General features: G+C 47.0%; 1 protein-coding gene across 2 annotated transcripts; it reads right to left on the bottom strand.

Annotated features, from left to right (window-relative positions):
* Window positions 1–1,442: 1,442 nt before the first annotated feature.
* NOM1 (nucleolar protein with MIF4G domain 1) lies at window positions 1,443–18,764 on the bottom strand. 2 transcript variants are annotated; one of them, XM_058534145.1, is made up of 11 exons: window positions 17,748–18,764; window positions 15,823–15,950; window positions 14,522–14,717; window positions 10,340–10,663; window positions 9,057–9,167; window positions 8,158–8,325; window positions 7,210–7,331; window positions 6,188–6,320; window positions 5,545–5,676; window positions 3,842–3,951; window positions 1,443–3,486 (listed from the first exon to the last, which is right to left on the bottom strand). In XM_058534145.1, exons 1-11 carry the CDS (start codon window positions 18,762–18,764, stop codon window positions 3,312–3,314), a joined length of 2,616 nt encoding a protein of 871 aa, XP_058390128.1. In that variant the 3' UTR covers window positions 1,443–3,311. The 2 variants fall into 2 exon arrangements, with proteins under 2 accessions (XP_058390128.1, XP_058390139.1); XM_058534156.1 differs by having other exon boundaries at window positions 15,823–15,947.
* Window positions 18,765–20,845: the final 2,081 nt, after the last annotated feature.

Here is a 20,845-nt window from a genome sequence, read left to right as displayed (position 1 = left end):
TGATTTGAATTAGTCAGCTTAATTAGTTTTGTGAAGAAACATCAGAATATTTTAGACCTTTGAGGAATGAGTTCTGCATTGTTAATGCTCTATAAAAATTCCTTATTTTTAAATAACTTTAAACTCAAGTTGCAAGAATATACTTCATCTGTATAAACTTCATCCAGATTCACCAATGGTTAACATTTTGCCTCATTTGCATTATCTCCATCTATGGGCAAAGAGGGAGGGAGGGAAGTGGGGGAGAGACAGAGACACACACAATTTTTTTTTTTTTGGTGAGGAAGAGTGGCCCTGAGCTAACGTCTGTGCCCATCCTCATCCATTTTGTATGTGGGATGCTGCCACAGCATGGCTTGATGAGCAGTACACCCCTGGGATCTGAACCTGTGAACCCCGGGCCAACAAAGCGGAGCGGGTGAACCCAACCACTATGCCACCAGGCCGGCCCCAACACAGGCACTACTTTTTAGGCGTAGCCTAAACCACGTGCTAAGCAGACTTCCTAAAAATGGAAAGATCAAGTGTAAACCTTAGCACACCAGCAGACCCCTTCTTTCAAAATAAACCTTCACTGGCACTCTAAATATAAAAAATACATTTTATTTACACATTTTAATACATTAAAAAGTTTGTTCCTTATGCCTCTATTTTAAAGATGAAATCCCCCAAAAGACAGTTTCTTTTTTTTTTTAAAGATTTTATTTATTTATTTATTTTTTCCCCCCAAAGCCCCAGCAGATAGTTGCGTGTCATCGCTGCACATCCTTCTAGTTGCTGTGTGTGGGATGCGGCCTCAGCATGGCCAGAGAAGCAGCGAGTCGGTGCACGCCAGGGATCCGAACCCGGGTCGCCAGCAGTGGAGTGCACTCACTTAACCACTAAGCCACGGGGCCGGCCCCAAAAGACAGTTTCTTTTCAGAAATTTTATACATTTGCCGTTTTCAACTTGCATCACAAGAAGCCCCAAAATTCACATACACGCCAAGCACTGAGCATCTTGCAATGTTGTTCAAACATAGATTATGACTATAATAAACTGTAAAAACCTGTCTACAGACAGGAGTCACTTAATGACCAGGATACGCTGAGAAATGCGTTGTTAGGCCATTTCGTCACTGTGCGAACATTCGAGTGTGTACTTACACAGCCGACTACACACCCAGGCTGCGGTGCTAATCTTAAGGGAGCTCCACTGTACATGTGGTCCATTGTTGACCGAAATGTTGTTATGTGGTGCGTGACTGCACTTAAAAGCAATTCTGAACTCAAGTAGCTTTTGGTCAAGATGTATTTACACATCTGAAAGTATAATTCTTATCATGTGATAACCCATGATATCTTGTTGTTAAAAAGGGGTTTTACACTTAAAAAGGACAGATTTATGGATAACTTTCCATATAACAAATGCAAAACTTAGGCAATGAATTGTCATAAATATATCCCATGGCAGAGAGAAGGACATTTTATTTTAATAATAAAGGACAATATAAAAATGGGATCCAGTTTACAGAAGTTTATCTTCTGCAGAAGTCAGCCTGAGCTCATCTATACCTCAGCAAGGTTTAGTGACCACGCTACGTATGAAGTTAGATGGCAGCACTGCAGTGACATTTTTCCAGAATTAACTCTGACTCAGTTACCTCAGTGCTACTCAGGTGTGGTCCACGCACCAGCCGCCAGTCTGTGAACACTCGGAGACGGGAGCTGGCACCAGAACTAAGTCCACTGTCACTAAACACACTGTCCGGTGCAACTGACACTCCCTTCTGCAGAGCAGGACTCTGGACGAAGGCAGCGTGCGCCGGCTCGCGCTAGCCCGGCTCCTCGTCCTCGTGGGCAGGCACCTTGAGCCGCACTGATCTCTCACACCCCATCACCACCCAGCAGACGGCTTTGACCGAAAGCCCCTCTCACACAGTGCGCTGCTAACACCTGCAGCCTTCCCTCTCTGTCTTCTGAGTTCAGAGACGGCCGAAGACACAGGGCTGCGGCTGCACGTGGCCTGAGGTGGTTCCCGAACGGAGGGCTAACCAGCACCAGCCCAGTCTCTAGTCGTTCTGCAGTCACTCTTAGCAGAAGACCTTCTTACGTGCCTTGCACACTTCAACACTTAAACCATTAGTTCAGGGACACACACAGAGACATTTATGACTTCACACGATGATTTCTAAACACACACTGCCGTAGGGTCACGTTAGATGCTATTTGAAAGTACGTGACAAACGGGGAGTCTGAAGAGGAGTGACCTCACTCTGGTCATGCAGCTTTGCAAGGCAGCCACTCTTTGAAGGACAGTATGCTGTAGGGTACGCGAGTGTACGCAGTATATAAAATACTATCCTATACTCACATCTTGGTGACGTTTTTCAACAATTAAAGGTGACAGTTAAACCAAGTTTGCAGCATTTAAGAGAGAGAAGCAAATTCTGAGGGCTGGAAAAACAACAGACATTTGTGAATCTGTGGCAGATGGCAGTATGCCAGGACGTTTTCACCTCTTCTCAGAAGCAGAGTGTACCGGACGTAGGACTCAGGGTGTCCCTCTCACCAGATGTTAACTCCTCACCGGCGGCGCTTCTGCTTCCTGTGTGTTCACACCTCCCGGAACCCAGCGCAGCCAGCAGCACTCGGGAAGCATCCACCGTCTATTAGTTTAGGATTGCGCGTTACAACTGGAGTTGATGAGTGTAAGCGACAGACACAAACAGAGAAGAACGTCTTTCACCGTGTCAGAATTTTGGAGGAGTAATGAAGAAAAACTCCCATATATACTATATTGTACCAGTATTTGCAAGGCTTAAGTTGATTGTTGACTTTTACAAAACACTTGCATTCCAAATACTTGAAATAATCAACTAAATAGCAGGTGCCACATTAAACTGATGGTTTTTGAACTTTTAACCAATATAGAAAAAAGATAAAAATGCATCAATCTTTTTATGAGAACTGCACCCTCTAGTGGCTTATTTGGTCTATTAAAAAAATAAGACACTCACATGTGTGCGTGCACACACTTGCACACCACACCCCAGTCTCGTTATGTAGAGAACACTGCCCCGTGTCTGCCCCTCCCTGCCTTCTTGTCCTTTCCCCCACCTCATATATATAGTTATTTAAAAACGGTTTAAAACACAAATATAATATAACCTCGTATTCAAAAGTTACCTCCAAATACAATATTTTAAATACAAGAGACCATGATATAGCTCCACTAAGGTTTTACACATAGTCAGCAGAACAATAGGCCTTTTGGTTTAAAAAGGACATTTTACAGACAAATGACCACCCCTTCCTCTCCTCCTCCGAGACTACATTCTCAAGGAAGCCTTCCTGTGCAAAGACTTGGCTGCGAGGTCAGCTCTCTCTCTCAGCACGCTGGCCTCCTCAGCGCTTCTGTGGGCCTGCACACTCTTTAACAAGAAGTGGCTGATGAAGAGCTTCAGACCTTCTCGCAACATGCCCAGCTTCGGGTTGTCAGATACTCTGGAAAGGAATCGTATAAACCTTATCAGGGACAAAACAGTCTCTCCTAGATCTCAGTTCTAGGAATCTCGAACAGGTTACTTTTAAAAGTAACCTAGTTTCTTTTAAAAACAGAATTCTCAGTTGAGAACGTAACACACTCTTATGTGTTAGAAGTCATATTAGTTTGCCATCAGGCAAGTCTCACGTTTCCCAAATCTAATGTGTAAGATACTAGCTTAAAATTAAAACTGAAAATGATTTTTTAAGCTACACATAAAGTACAACCACCTTGCTTTTATAAATCAACATAAGTGAAAATAATTTCTCTTCATCTCTTTCCCATATGTTTTATCAAAACAAACTGTAAACATACCTTGCAAAAATTAAACCAAGGTCTTCAGTTTCTGTTTCCATTAACAGCATATATAACACTTTCCGTAAAAAGTGGACTCGGGGTTTGTCCAATTCACTGAATTCAACTACCTAACAGAGTCAGGACGGAAACAAAACTCAAGTTACACTGACTTAGCCAACTTTTTCAGTGATTTCTAAATACAGTTAATTAGAGTAAAGAATTACTCCCCCCTCCCTTTAAGTAAAGCTATTTCCAGTTTTATAACAGGAACAGCTGGTGGCAAGGACGTGGGGCCACGGGACCTCTTGCACACTGCCGGCAGGGGCACGCCACCACTGCTGAGAGCAAGTCGGCCGTGGAAGTAAAGTGTATGGGGTGTATACCTTATGACTCAGGAACTTAATTTCTAGAATTGAAACATATATTACCTCCATGCCTTACAGAAACTACTCCCTAATTAAAACTATAAATATATAGACACACGTACACACATATATACAGAATTTAGATCTGGGAGGGACTAATTCATGCACGTATATATATATTCGCTAGAAAATATATATAAATGAAAGTATACCTACTCAGTGGAATACTATACAGCAGTAATAAAATCAGAGAATAGAATTACAGATAGCAACATGGATAAATTTCAAACCCACGATGAATCAAAAAAAAAAGAACTGTGGAAGGACATTACGAGTATGGGAAGGTATAACATCGCCCAGGAGAGGTTAAACACGTGCAGAACGAGATCCCGTGTTGCTGCAGACACACAGGCACAGGATACAAAAGTCCGCCTGGGAACAAGAGGGGCCTCCGAAGGGGGGAGGGCTGGGGCCCAGGGGCAGCTGGCTTCGAGGACATCATGTCTAGGTTCTCCATGCCTCTACTGCATCTGAGGGACACACTGGGTCCCATTCCATTCTGAGCTCAAAACTCGAGTGAACCGAAGATTTACTCCAGCAATGAGAAGGCACGCACTCTCCATGTTTTAAATTATTCCCATTTTTGGAATGTGGTATAATATTCCAGTGCCCTCATGTTCAGTACAGCGGCCAAAATCCAACACCGCACCCCAGAGAGGCATCAGAGCAACTTGCATAAGTGCCCTGGAGAACGCATGCACAAACAGAAAGAGGAAACCGTAGCTGCAGTCTGTCCTGCGGATCAGGGAGGAGAAGGCTCAGAAGTCCAGGCCCCGAACTCTCTGACCTTCAGGTTCTCTCATGGTCCGTGTTTTCAGGACACCCAGACCCCAGTGGTCCCACTGCCCAGGCCTTGCTGGCTGCCTCAAACCCCATTTCCTGTGTCCACGCCAGACCCACATCAGGGCATCCGCATTCCACCACTGCTTTAAAATACCCGGCAGCACAGGGAGAAAGAGCCGAAGCGCCAGCACCACAGCTCTAAGGAGGCCGGCTCCTACGTCTCCCCATATCCCTGCCAGCCTGTCAGCGGCCAGTGTGGGGTCTGTAATTAGGACCTGCACATGAACCCCAAGACCCCAAACAGGTTCACTTAGATGAGCAGAACAACTGACACTGTGCCTTACTTTACCAGGTAAATGTATCCTAATCTGGCTATTTTCTATGATGGCTATGATAATGGAAACATTCCTCAGGTAAGTCAGAATCTAAGGAAATGATTTTTTTAAGGTACCAAATGTAAGCAATTATACTATCATTTTCATTGCTTTTAATAATTTCATACATCATACAAACCTTTAAAATGGAAAGTGGAAGTGATTTTGTTTTCAACAAGTGGGCCACCAGATGAACCAAATTAGAGAAATTAGCAGCTGGCAAATTTTCTAAGTCCCGAAATTTGTCCCATACGCTGAATTGGAAAGTCATCTAATATAACAATTAAAAAGAAGGAAAAAAGCTAAAATGCAAAGAATAAATCACTAAGAATATAACCTAAAGGTACTCTACATATTCACTTACTCACAAATAAGTGAATCAAGACTTTTAGGGGCAACTACACTCTCTTTCCTATAGGCAGTGGTTTGAAATACCTTGACAATAATTTTCTGTTGTAGTTTCTTCTCTCAAACCAGCAGAAACATTAGACGAGGATGATGCAGTATAAAACCAAGGAGGCACTGCACCGGTTAACCGGGCCATGAAACTCCCTCATCTGTGATGGAAAGGCGACATGGAGGACATTCTGGACCCCAGTCACTCCAGTTGTGCCCACCTGCTCCTGTGAAGGTGGGCCTGCAGCAGGTGTGGACGGTGACTGACCCACTGCACACAGCTCTCTGACCAGGACAGAGTCCTCACTCTGGGCACTCATTTCAGACGGGCTGAGCCCGACAGAATGTTTACAGAAAACATGGGTAACCAGGGCCTTCTAAGTTACCTGAAACCTCCTTTCATATTCACAAAACTTGCTAGCCAGGAATGCATAGAAAGGATTGTATGTTTTCTCTTGAAGGCAGCAATCCATGAGAACATGAACTATTTCTCTCTCCTGCTGATCCTTAAGTCCAAGCCTATAAAATAGAAAGAGGAATGACTCAGAAATCTTCAGTTTGCCAAGTTTTAAAAGCTTTAAGGCAGAAATCTTTCAGAGGAACACATCCTGCCTGGCAGTTTGGCCAACACTGGGCAAAGCAGAGGAGGTGGGGTAACAAGACAGGAGCTCCAGGCCCGGCCCTGTCTCCCACCTCTCCGGCCTCAGTGTTTCCAACAAAGTGGCAAAACCTGGGGGGACGTCCTGATCTGAGCCCTATGTCAGCTATAAAAGGCTGAAACCGGCCCCGACTAAGAGGACGCAGGACTCAGCCTCGAGCCTCACAGTCAGGATCTCGCCATCACACTTACTTTCTCTTTTCCAAAACTCATGGTCCAATTTATCCACAGCAAAACCCATCCTCAGTGCACAGCGCTGAGTGTGGACAAGCGTTTGCAGTCCTGTAATACCTCCCCTATATTTCACTCTGAACTACAAACAAAATTAATTAATATGAAATTTGTTCAGAAGAACTTTGTAAAAGTACACAGTTACCTTTTAAATCTTGTCACAACTAATTACAGAAACTACACCAGGAAGTTTTTAATTCAGAAGTAATTACAAGGACTACTTTAATATGAAGATTTTAAGCAATTCATGACAACCAACAGTCACTGAGAATTATCAGTTGGGCATCTAACACTTTTAATCACAATATATCACAGAATGTTCTAATCTACTAGTGGCCAATCGGTAGGAGCAAGAGTGCTGACCACAGGGACACCTGGATCCAGGGCGGGAGGGACAGGGTGAGCCCAGCCGCTCCCCAGCAGCGCTGACTAATCCTCCAAAATGCACAAGTCACCTCCACTTATTTCTTCCACAACATCTAATTAAATGTAAGTCAAAACGGTCACACAAATGCTTACTTTAGAAGCTTTTCAAATGCGTCCAAAAAATCTTCACTCGTCATTATTGTACAAAATATGTTTCTCCTGACATCGGTGTTCATTCTCTGCTTTCGGGCGAGTTCTAATATCTTTGCACTAACCTGAAAAGAGGGACGATTGAGGCACAGATCATACATACGTCTCAATGAAATTTGTTGCTTTGGTTTGGTGTAGTTACTGAAGCTTCTAAAAAATAACGTGTATAATTTTGTGGCTTGACGAATGTATAATTATAAATTATATGTAAATATATGTATGTAAATGCTAAATCTTTATTCTTGGGCAGCCCCACACAAAGAGAAGAAAATAGCAAGGGACAAAGCAAGCCACCAGTGGAGAAAGCCACTTGATTTGGAAGACTTCTCAGCAGTGGTGCGATCTGTCAGCCTAAGCCGCAATGAAATATAATAAGAGGTAAGTGGCCACAGCCAGAAGAGCCAGGATGAGGAAGTGAGATGGGGGATCCTGGGACAGAACAAGGTATTAGGGAAAAATGAAGGAAATCTGAATAACATATGGACTTTAGTTAATAATAAATAAAACACAAAAAAGTGCACAGAATTTTGACAATCTGAAGTCTGAAGTTAATGGATCACAAGCCACGTCTCCTGGAAAACAATGTTTCTGCGTCTCAAGAACTGGTATCTGCAACATGAGCGTTCTGATTTTCATACATTCCTCTCATTCTATTCAACTTCTAAGTCTTTTATGGTACATGTACACTTTAAAAAAATCCTTTAAAAAGAAACAACAGAAATTGAATTAAATTATATCACAAAACAAGAGCAATCTCTATAAGATCTTCAAATAAAGTCATGTCCGTACACCTCGATAGCCATCCAACAAATAATGAGGACGCTACTCCAGGGAGATGCCGTGGGGGACACGGATGACACGCCTGGTAGCAGTGAGCACGGGGTTTCATACCGTCCCTACGAGCTGCTTCTGCGGGATCTTCTGCTGCCTGCTGTCAATCATCGGGGCTCCGCTCCACGCAGACCCCACAATCCACCAGCGCCCGGTCTGCTCAGCATTCAGGACACCATCCCAGGAGACGCGGAGCTGAGTTTCCGTAGCTGAGCCAGCATTGCGAACCTGAGTGAAAGAAACGGAGCCGATGAAACGCTTCAGTTGGTTCATAGTCTGTACTGAGATCATCCCCGGGCTTTTCCTTTTTCTGATAATGGCATTTTCGGTGCTTGAATACTGTGATGAGTCACTGACAACTGGGACAGTTAACCTGCTGGGAATAACACCAAAGTTAGAGGTAAACTCCCAGTATCTGTGTTGGAGGTATGTGGGTCTACCACTCCAAATACCACTGTCATCGCAAAGTGTCACACGAGGGGAAGAGGCTCAGAGGCCACAAGCAGAGCTCTGTTGGGCTGGCGGTAAGAACGTGACCAGGAGGAGCCTGGGATTTGCTGGGGTCAACGATTCTGGGTCTGACCAAAGACTGGGGCTGAAGGACCTGCCCTGACTGGGGAGGTCACTGGGTCTCAGCTATGGCCCTGAGTTAGGAACACCCGGGGAGTTAAGTTCACTGGTCTGGGCGGGACACTTGCCCGGGCCCTCTTTCAAAGCAATGAGAAGATTCTATCACGCAGCTGAGAAGAGCACCACAGGCTCAGTGTGGGGGACACTTAACTCACAGGGACTCCTCCCTACACGGACCACTCAGAGGGTCTCCCACAGAAACATGAAGTTTCCTTTCGATATCTTGGAACTCTTATTAACCAGCTTGGCTCCAACCACCTTCTAGATTTTCGTGATGGGTTCATGTAGATGCGGAAGCTCAAAACAAGTTAGAAGTAAGAGTGATTTACCAAAGCTCTTTGTAATTTCCTCAGTTTCTCTACAGGCTCAGGATCATACCCTGGAATTTTACGCATGTCATTGTTCTTCAGTGCCAACATCGTCTCTAGCATAAACCGAATCTTAAAAAAGAAAAGAAAACAAGAAAAAAAACATCATTTCAAACTGTCTAAACAACTGACCCTTCAACTTGGGAAGAAATAAAGCAACTTTGTGCACATGGTCATCACTGCTGATGATAAATCAGAGATGGTCTTCAGGCAAATGGTCTCCACTAACTTGAACATCTTGCTCGGGGCCACAGGACATTTTAATATAAATCCACCATCTGACCTCACCTGGACCTTGAACACTACCTCCACATCTTAGTTCTCTCTCCCATTTCCCACCACCGCTGACCCCTCCTTCCACAGCTGCCCTCCCATCACCGTCCAGCTACTGCCCTTCCTGTCCGATCACCTGTGGCTCTCCTGCCTCCCAGGGACCTGCTCTGAGTTACCCCCTCCTCTCCACTTTATTTTCAACTTCTTCCCCACTCCTGGCCTTTTTAAACCTTTAAATTGGAAAGGTCATACTTAGAGAAAAGTTGCAAGAACAGTACAAAGAATTCCCATAAACCCTTCTCTGAGATTTCCCTAAATGCTAACTTTTTATTGAGATATAATTCACATACCATAAAACTCACCCACTTAAATGTACGATTAATATATTCAGAGCTGCGCAACTATCACCATAATCCACTTTAGAACATTTTCATCAGCCCCAAAAGAAACTCCAAACCCATCCCCCCAACTCCTCCAGCCCTAGGCAACCACAAGTCTACTTCCTGTCTCTGCCAACTTTTGTGTTTTAAACTTGACCTCTGAGCATTCAACATGGTACCTCTCAACCCGCAGAACAGCAAACGAGGTAGGAACCACGATTAGCCCCCATTTTCTAGATGGGGACAGGGAGGCTTGGAAGACTCAGGTCACGTTGCTGGCAAGCAGCAGAGCCAGAAGTCAGCCAAGCGGGCTGATACCTGGCCCCACACCACATGGCCTTCCTCAGTTAACACTGTTTAAATGGATAAATGTTCAATAAATCGATTCTTAAATTCACAAAATAGATATCTGAGTTCTTAGTAAAGAAACAAGGTTCATTCACATATTAAAGATAAAGCCATAAAATCAGATAATGCAGAAGATGACACGGATCATTAGGAAATGAAACGCAATATTTACCCCAATACTTATTTTTAAGTTCTGGTCAGTTTGTGAGCATTTAGGAAGCAGGTCAAGTGGCGCACTCATACCCTGGTCTGGTCCTGGAACATGCTGCCCGCCCCACTGGCCTTGGCCTGGGTCTCAGCAATCAGTTCCTTAAGTGACAAAGCATCATCTTTTCTCAACGAAAAGCCCACGTTTTTCAGCATTAACAGGATCAGTTCAATATCTTTTTCTGTGAAACTTCCAATAAGCTTTTTCAAAATGTCAAAGATGAGGAGAGACTGTACTACATGGAAGTTATACAAATGGGCAATGATGGTAAACAGGTTATCGCACTCTTTGCCTTCACTTCCGTTTTTATAGACGTCATCAAACTTCCTCACCACAGCTTCCAGGAAGTGAGCGCCGACCTGGACAGAGAAGACAGAAAAGATATCACTGCAAACATGTAAAAATCAAACGTTACCAAGTTCTTCTCAGAGACCCTTCTTCCTCTTTCAACAAACTTGAATGTACATGGAATTAGTACTTTTTACATTAACACGTAAAATATACACATGATAGGATATAAACTCCAACCGGACGTAAACTTTAAAAATATAAGCCTGTGTGTACAGTGCTCTACACGTGGGAGGACACTAAGCAGTCAATGACACACAGAGCAATCTGCCACAGCACTCACACCTTCACTGTAAGCACACCCTCTTGTCTTCAAAATCAACAGGGTGGCATTTCTTGGCCAGCTGCCATTCTGGTTCCTTGGAAAAATAAAATTGTTAAAAATGTTAAGAAGGCATCTGTATCTCTAAAAATGTACTAGTATCTAACAAGACTCACTTCTCAAGCTCAAGCTGAGACTGGAGGGAGCAGACGGAAGCAGGAACACAGTAGTGGCATGCAGTAATGTTGACACTCCAGTCAAGAAATGATGACCTGAGTCAACGCAGCCATGCTGGACCCAGGAAGGAAGACTGGGCACGAGAGTGACCCAGCGACAGAACCAGCAGGTGTGACCAGTCACTGGATGTGAAAGATTAAACACTTGGATAACAGGAGATGATAGACCTTCTGACTGGACCAGGAATCTCTGAGGAAGAGCAGGTTAGCGGGGGCTGGATAAAATCAGTTTAAGACTCACTAAGCTTGAACCGCAGCACGTGCAGGGAGCATGAGGATACTTGGAGAAGTATGAGGGGTAGCTAAGGTTGTGGGTAAAGATGAGAGCAACCAGACAGGTTACAGTGTAATGGGAAAGTACACACAGATCACTGCTAAACCACAAGAAATAAATGCTACAAGAAACCAGGAAAGGTGCCAGATGGGCAGCAGGCAACCGCGACTTCATGGAGGCCAGCTCTGACAGACTGGACGTCTTCTTCAGCTTCTAAAGACCTGAGACTTAATAAACAAATTTAACCAGTAAACTCCCAATTCAAGCCCTTTCACTAAAAATAAACCTGAGGACCTATTTGACCACTATATTTTATGTTCAAATATAACTTAAAAAAAATTAAAATTCTGCAGACATCAAGAAAATTCAGACATAAAATATACTCAGGTATGCTTTCAATCACATGAACAGAATTATTTAATTATATCAAAATTTTAGATTCCATTTAATGTTTTTAAAATAAAATATAACAAAATAACATTTAAAAAGAAGACTAATATTCATTTTGTTCAAGTTATTTAAGCATATACATTAATTTTGACGTGGGGCTTTTAACACAAACCTACATAGACCTGATTTTTGATTTTTAAATGACTCAGAAGCAATTCAGTAATGACACCATGGTCTCTGTAACTCACTTTTCTCCTTCCGTGAATTCCCGTGAGGATGTTCTCCTCGTTATAGAACCGAAAGAAGTTTAATGGAACCAGAGTCCAGAGAGCTCATCATACGCTGGCACAAGTTTTAGGGGGCGTCATTAGCTCAAGTACCATGATGACTTCCCTGGACGACTCATCTCAGCTGTCTTTCATGCTATTAGTGAAGGTTTAAATGACAGGTAATCTCATTTCAAGTCCAGTGAACTCCTGATATTGTGGGTGGTCATGGTCTACAGCTTTACTCTAACTCCACGAAATACTGCCTGTACTGAGACCATGCTGATCATGAAGTATTCCAGCATGACCCAGGAGGACGGGGTGCACTAAGAGAGCCCTATAACAGCACTGGATCACGCCATCACGGGGCACTAGGAATAGCGTCAGGGATCCCATTACACTTTGACAAAGAGCAGGACCCAGCGTCGTATGTGAGAGTGAGTACAGCTCTTAGAGATAAAATAGTTACTTCAGAAGAGCGATGCCCTAAATAGCCGGTGCAGCGGTAGCTGAGGAGAGTCCTGCCACCCGGAAGACTCGGGGCCTACGCCCCTCTCTTCTGTCATCACCTCCCCATGCCCAGGAGGACTAGAGTCTCCATCTTTCAAAACTCCCACAACGTGACTACTGCTAGATGAGGAAAACGTGGTTCAGAAGGTTCTCTACAAAGAGCAATGAAGCCTGTAGTGGCAGGAAAGGCCAGTGAGGAGAACGTGGGAGGAAGAGGAGAATTTCAACGTGAGAACATCCTTCCGTATCATGCAGAAGTTAATCATAACTAACCTTTAATGAGCACATTCAAGGGCCAGGCTCCTGGAGACACTCACTACACGTAAAACTCGCTAAACCGACTCGACAGAGGAGGACACGGAGGTAGAGGTCGCCAGGTGACGGCTGGTGAGCGGCAGAGCCGTGCTCTGGACACAGGCAGTGTCCTCCCCACATTACACACTGCTCTCACTGCAGAACCTCTAACTCGCAAAGGAGGATTCATTTTGGGAAATTTGTGCATTTTAAAGTAAGCTCCGGACAGGCCCAGTCTCTAAGACTCCAGATGATTTTAAGACTATGATTGAGAGCAAATACTAGAGACAGGAACTGAGTGTGCATGAGGAGCACTGTGGCAGACAGCGGGCCGACCTAGGAGCTGAAAACAAGGCAAAGAGCACTCGGCACGGGAACTTGGGAACACGACGCAGCTCTTCAGGGCTTTGCTGCATTTGCACTGTGGGGTTAAATAAATATCTTCCCTACTGATCTTGCTGGGAGGCTGTAAGGACCCAACGTAACAAAAACAGCAAGTGTGCAGACTCACACCAGGACCAGCCCTTCAGCCACGCTTTGCTGCGGAGGACTGTTCTTGGGAAGAGGGCTATCACAAGGCAAAGAAACTAAAAACCAATGTTAAAAGATATTGTACCACGTAAAGATCCAAAGCGATCAACAGGTTCTTCTACGGAAGACAAATATCATCTGGGAAAAGTAAGCCTGGTGTGCATCATCACCCATCCACTCACCTGCCTCAGTGTAAACTCCTGTATCACACCAACTTCCCTCACAACCCAGGAATCAGCCACACAGAGGGAATGGAATACTGATGGGGAAGGTTATGATTCCACCGTACTGGGTGACAGAAGAGGACCCCAGAAGTGCGGGTGACTGTGACACTAACCCCATCAGGCAAGGACATCACCTACTGGGCACCAGGCACCGTGGAAGTGCCTTACAAACGTCATACGTCATCCAATTTAATCCTGACAAGGGCCTGACGAGGAAGGTGCTGCAGCCCCAATAACAGACGAGGACATGGGAAGGTCTGTGGCCTACCTGGCAGTGGCCCAGGTGGCTCCAAGCCCAGGCCCTGTCACATTCTGGTGGCCTTCTTACTTATGAAGGAACGACCTCCCACCCAATACGAATACTGCAGCAGTGAGACCACACAAAGCCCTGTATCCTGAACATCTGGAGTCAGTCAACGTTATAGTGGGGAATACAAAGAACATGAAGGCAGGTCCAAGGTGTCAGTCCAGAGAGAGATAAACTAATGAATAATAAAGACGTGCCAGAATGGACCCAACACAAAAGCAGAAGTTGACCAAAATCAGGTTATTTACGGAATGCCATTTAGAGTGATATGATGTAGACGAAGTAGTATCGACCTTATCAGGCCTATCACTAAAACAAGCATGATTTAGGGGCCGGCCCCATGGTGTAGTAGTTAACTTTGGCACACTCTGCTTTGGTGGCTCAGGTTCTCAGGTTAAGATCCTGGGCGTGAACCTAGACCATGGTCAAGCCACGCTGTGGCAGCGACCTACATACAAAATACAGGAAGACTGGCACAGATGTTAGCTCAGGGCACATCTTCCTCACTGAAAAAAAAAAACAAAAAACAAGCACCATTCAGACACATTAACAGCCTGGAGGAAAGGGAGGCCCACCTCGATCCCGACCGTGTGGTGAAGAATGCTGACCAGGAGGACATGCTCCATCACCAGCCTGCTGGGCACGGGTGTGCCTGGAGCGCAGGCACTCATGAGGATGCCCGTCAGAGTGTCATTCATGTCCTTCCTGCTGTGGGCCATATACAGCTCCTCCAGCTGTCCACTTATGGAGGCCACGTTCGGTTCACTCAACCTGCAGACAGTGGTAAAGACAGGGCAGCAAGAATGTCTCAAACTAAGAAGTATTTTTTAGGTCAATTTAAAAAAATGGAAAAGTTTTCAATACTACCAATACATCCTATTTTATGGACACATCTGACCTATGAACAACTCTTATCCTGCCCCCATAACCCAGTATATACCCTACATAACACATAATCATCTGGAACCTTGAAATAATGTAACCGTTGTCTTTCCAGACGAAATGTGGCCACAGAGCAGCACACACAGGACTCTCTTTAGGACCACTGAGACTGTAATGAGGATGTTTCACTGTACCCCGACCTGATGTCCCCAGGGAGAGGCAGGGAACCACCCTTAACACATCAGTATGTGCTGTTGGAAAAAATTCCAACTTTTCCATTTTTTTTGCTGGCATAAAAACCTTTAGTTCCTAACACAGAGAAAAGGTTGCTTGGTTTACAGGGTGGGGAGAGAAGGATGTATATGTACATGGAAGATTCAGTGTGCTAACACGGAACACTAAAGCAACATGTTTGATAAAATTCCAGAATGCACCACAGAAACACTGTTTTAATTAAAGAGAAATATTAAAAAAAAGGAATGGGGGGTGACCATAAAAGCATATCACAAGAGAGCCGTGTGTGCTGAGATAGTTCTGCCTTGAGTGTAGGGTAGGTACCCAAAGCATCCTCTGTGAGGCGCAGCATAGAGCTGCACACGTACAAACGTGAGTAATGAGCAATGGGGATAGACCATGTTCCTGACCCAGAGCGTCACCCTCAGGCCATGAACTCCCCTCTGCAGGGAGGAGGACCGGTCTTGCTACCACTGTTCCTGGGCCTGACCACAACTCCGCCCCATTCCTGGGACTTCTCAGAATAACCACATGTGCGCCTGCGTTGCTTTCAAACTCAAAGGATTCAAAGTACCAAGCAGAAAAGGCGGGCTTTTCAAGGTCGGTCTGGCTGCATCAAGACAGGAACAGAAAGCAGCCAACCAACAGCTGCACTCCCAGGCCCCCATCACTTACGGTTTACTTTCTGGGGTAGTTTTTATAGTTTTAGAAAAGAGACAATCTCTCTAAGTGACACAATGTAACAACGCTGCCAGGTCACCTGTTAATGAGACCTTTGATGTGTCTCTTTAGCCTTTCTAGTTCTTCCTTTTTCTGGGCATCCACTGTCTCCTCTGCTCGCCTCATATGAGGCGGGATGTACTTTTCACCATTTTCACAAAGACTCTGCTTGAAAGGACAGAAATAAATTACAAGAAATTTATACTGAACAAATCCCCCTTTTTCCCTTGCTATAGTCACATTTAGATATTAAATTCCCAAGAACTGGTAGAAGCTGTAGCTACTGACCACTGCTGCTGATTAAATACCAGATATTCAGAGTGCCTGGTATGTCCTGGATGAGTACTCCACGCACCAGTCTGCTGGCTGTCATCATTTACGTTAATGTCAATACATTTCATCATCGTGTTTTTCCCTCTGTAGTTCTTCAAATCTGGCCGTGCCCTCTCGCATCTGCCCAACACAGCCCTATTACTGTACGCTTGTGCCCAGGCTTAATTTATGGCAGGCAGGGCAGTACACGACCATCACCAGTTTCGGAGGGAAAGTGTTCTAAAATAATTTCAAACTTGTTCAAAACTAATATCTAAACTTACACGATAAAGTCAAAATCAATTCACTGCTCAGTATTCCCTAGATTATCAACTGGGAGGGTTACAAATCATTATCATTGGCCCTGGGCACCTAAGTGACAAGCCTTTAGGAGACAAACATTTGTAAGGTATGATCCTTGTTTTAGAGTTTAAACTCAGTTGGAGAAAGCACATTAATGTAACATAAAAACTGTTACCCGGGGCCAGCCCGGTGGCGCAAGCGGTTAAGTGCGCGCGCTCCGCTGCGGCGGCCCGGGGTTCGCTGGTTCGGATCCCGGGCGCACACCGACGCACTGCTTGGTAAGCCATGCTGTGGCGGCGTCCCATATAAAATGGAGGAAGATGGGCACCGATGTTAGCCCAGGGCCGTCTTCCTCAGCGGGGAAAAAAAAAAAAAAAGAGGAAGATTGGCGGATGTTAGCTCAGGGCCGATCTCCTCACAAAAAAAAAACAAAAAACAAAAAACTGTTACCCTTGAGACACCCATTAGTTCAGACTGTATGTCCATTACACCTCAACAGACTGTGAAAGAAAACTTAAGAGTAGTTCAAAGATAAAGTCCTAAGAGAGGAACCGACAGTACTTAGGGATGGCTCACAAAGCGCCAGGTGCTAAGGCACCAGGGACAGAAATGAAGACAGTTCATATACGTAAGATGGGGAGGATCCCAGAGACGTTTGACATTAACAGAAGAACACAAACAGCGAGAAAAGGAGGAAGGGCCTTGTAGACAGAAGGAATAACATATTAAGAGGCAGAATGCTGAAATAGTGAGGTGTGGAAAAGGAAACACAGGCAATTCCATGTGGCTGCCTTCGCCTTCAAGGTGCATACTGACGGGAAGCTGTTTTAACATGCAAGGGGCCAGCCGGGAAGGCCTGGACTGCTACATCACGGATTCTGAACTTGTCCTTAATGTGAGACCTCATCCAAGGTCAGCTTTGTGTTTCAGAAGATTCACTCCAGAGCCGCTGGACAGGAAAAGAACGAGGAGAGGGCAGAGGCGAGTCAGGAGTACAGCTGTCCTCAGGACACACCAGAGGCCGGAACAAAGCAAATGGGGAGGGGAGTCAAAGTCAGGTTTGGAGACTGAGGCAGAAAACACCAAATGAAGGAGACAGTCCCCTTAGGACAACCGCTGGAAACGGCCATTAAATCCCTGGGATAAAAAGGTCTCTAGAAATGTTTTCTCCCTTAACTCTTTATCATGAAATTTAAAACCATAAAAGTAGACATAATACAATAACCCAATTTACCCACACTCAGCTCAAACAATCATCAATACATCAGTTGTGTCACCGCTGTCCCACGCTCTGCCCCTACCCGTTATCTTGAGAGACATCCCAGAAAACTTAGATTGTTCACAGGATACCTGATCTGTTGTGTCAACATGCTCTGAGGAATTTTCTCTCCTTTCTTCATCTGCTGCAAAATGGACTCTCCTTTTCCCCTTTTTCTCCTTGGCTCTCCCTTCCACTTCTTTGGCTTTTTTTCGCTTTTCCTCTTCTACGTCCTCGTCCTCGCTCTGCACTCCCGCCTCTGCGTCCTGCTCCTCCTCTTCCTCTACCAAGTCGTCCTCGTCCTCGTCCTCGTCCTCGTCCTGCTCCTCCTCCCCTCCGGCCTCGGGGTCACTCTCGTCCTCAATTTCGGGGAGAGTCTGTCCGGCATCCTCCTCCTTCTCACTACTGCTCTCATACAGGCCACCATGTTTCCCAGACTCCAGGGCTCCCAGAATGTAGTCGAGCCCGTCGCGGGCAAAGCTCAGCGGCACGCAGCTCGCGTCGCCCCTCCGCCTGCGCTTGTTCAGGCCGAGGCAGCGCTCCAGCTTCCGGATCTCCCGGTCCTCCTCCTCGTTGGCCGCCAGCAGCGCTCGTTTCCGGGCGGCGGCGGCGGCGGCGGCGACGGCGGGCCCGGTCCTCCCGGGCGGACCCTTGGCCTGGGCGCCGGCCGGCGCGGCCTCGGCCGGGGCGGGGCGAGGGCGCAGGTGCTCGGGAGGCCGTGGGGTCCGCCGTGGGGGCGCCCGGACGCCCTCATCCCCGTCCGCCCCGGAGGGACCGCCCCGGATCGCTCCCCCGGCTCCGTCTTCTCTCGGGCCTGGGCCCTGCGCGGGGCCCGCTGCCCTCCGCAGCCGGCGCGCCTTCCTCAGGTGTCGCTTCTCCTTCCTCAGCTCCCTGCGGCTCTTCCTCCCGCCCGGGCGCACGCGCCCCTCCGCCCGGAGCCGCGCGCTGCCGCCGGGGGGCCCGCCCGCGGAGGTGGCCTGCACGAACTCCTCCACTGCTAGCCTCAGCCGCTTCAGGGCCCCCTCCCCGCCGCCCCCGTGCCTCCTGGGGGCCACGCGCCCGCGGCGGCCCCCGCGGCCCGGCACTCCCGTGCCCCTGGACGCCGCCATCTTCCGGGGTGCGCGGACGCCCGGCTTCCGGCCGGGGCGGGACTTCCGGGCCGAGAGCGGCGCGCTGCGCGGGGCGGGTGAGGCGGCGCCCCTGCTGGCGGGAGGGCGGCAGCGCAGGGAACCGCACAGGGGCAAAGGGTGCCTGCCCTCCGAAAGCGTGTGAACTTGAACTTCGTCGTGAGTACACGAATGCGTTCTCGTCTAATAAATGAAAACCTCACAGGTTATGGTAAAGAGGCCTCTTAACGACCGGCCACAAAAGTAACCGTACTTGTCGGTATGGCCTGAGTCTGTTCAGACGTGTGCGCATTGACACGCGTACGTATGTGGGAAACGTAAGGGATGTCTTCCGTGTGTATTTTCCAAGGGAGACTTCATAGTCAGCTTACTGTTCTGAGACTTGCTTTTTTCCCGCAACCTCAGGCTCAGATCTCTCCGTGTGCCTGGAATGACTCACCTCATTCTTTGTTAGGGTTGCCTGTGTTTCCTGGGATGATGTTCCACGACTTCTTCCTCTGTTGATAGGTGCCACGGGGATGAATTAGTGCCCCCAAAATTCGTGTCCACCGGAAACTGTGAATGTGGCCTTGTTTGGAAACAGAGCCTTTGCAGATGTAATCAAGCTAAGAGGAGGTCGTCTGGATTGGAGTGGGTCCCAAATCCAGTCACAGGTGTTCTTCTAAGAGGGAAATTTGGGCTCGCACGGAGAAGGCCGTGTGACATCGGAGGCAGAGATGGGGAGATGCCTCTGCAAGCCAAGAACTCCGCGGATTGCAAAACCATCGGAAGGTACGGGAGACACCTGGAACAGATTCTCTCTTGGAGCCCCAGAAGGAACCACCCCCGCTCACACCTCGATTTCCAACTTCTGGCCTCAGGAGGGAGACTATAAATTACCGTTTTCTTAAGCTGCCCAGTTTGTGGTACATTGTTACTAGGTAATCGGAACTAGGAAACTAATTGAGTTAGACGGAAAGGGGGGGGTAGAAGCAGACAGTGCGCACGCCTTAGTGGTGAGGAGAGGAAACTTCAGGCAGCACAGGAGTGACAACTGCACAGAAGTTCAAAACTCAGAGTGGTCGACAGCCAGTGGTCTGGGGCTTGGGTTCAGATCCTGCCCTCACAGCTGAGCAGCCATGTGATCTTGCTCAACCTTACTAAGTCTCACTTTCTCCATCTGCAAAATGGGTTGATCAAAGTGCCTATCTCACAGGGCTGTTATAAAAATTGAGATCTTAAAAAGTAACTTCTTTTTTGGTGAGGAAGATTAGCCCTGAGCCAACATCCGTTACCAATCCTCCTCTTTTTTTTTTGCTGAGGAAGATTGGTCCTGGGCTAACATCTGTGCCCATCTTCCTCTACTTTATATGGGATGCTGCCACAGCATGGCTTGATAAGCAGAGCGTCTCTCCACGTCCCAGATCTGAACTCGTGAATCCTGGGTTCCTGAAGCGCAGCATGGGAACTTACCCGCTATGCCACCAGGCTGGTCCCAAAAGTAACTTTTTTTGTTTGTTTCATATTGAAACTGGTCCCCTTGTCCCTAAGTGGCTCTGCCAGGCTCTGGGTTCCTGGTCTGTCTCCCCCCCAACTCTGTGTCCGGTGCTGCTAGTTGCCCCCTTTGTCACCTGTATTTTGGGGCTGTTGTGCTCCTCAGATACCGACCTCTGAAGGCTTGTTTGCCTGGGGTATTAACTGCTCTGTCTGGGAATGAATATTTCAAAGGCTGAGGTGTGAGCCATGCCTGACAAGCAAGCTCGGATGTGGGGAGCTCCAGGCATTGCCCACCTGCTGGGATCACTGTCTCCTAAATTCCTGGAGAGAAGTGTCAGAGGAGGAAGGGTCTCCTGGCTGTAGCCCCCAGTCCAGGGGGTCCGGGGTGAGAAGCAGGAGGCGGAGTTGCCAAGGGCATTAACCCACTCCTGTCCTTCCTAGGTACCTCCTGTCCTGTGCCCTGGCGGTGGGGCTGTGGCTGATGGCTGATTTCCCGCCCGGAGGGGCTGGGGATGAGTGTGCAAGGCCACGTGAGGGAGAGGCGGGGGCAGGCAGGAGAAAGCTTGTCATCTGCCGTCCCCACCTCC

This window comes from Diceros bicornis, chromosome 3 (assembly GCF_020826845.1).
Source record: "Diceros bicornis minor isolate mBicDic1 chromosome 3, mDicBic1.mat.cur, whole genome shotgun sequence".
Classification (NCBI taxonomy): Eukaryota; Metazoa; Chordata; class Mammalia; order Perissodactyla; family Rhinocerotidae; genus Diceros; species Diceros bicornis.
The sequence above is the reverse complement of the archived record's forward strand: the minus strand, read 5'-3'. Positions and strand labels throughout refer to the sequence as shown.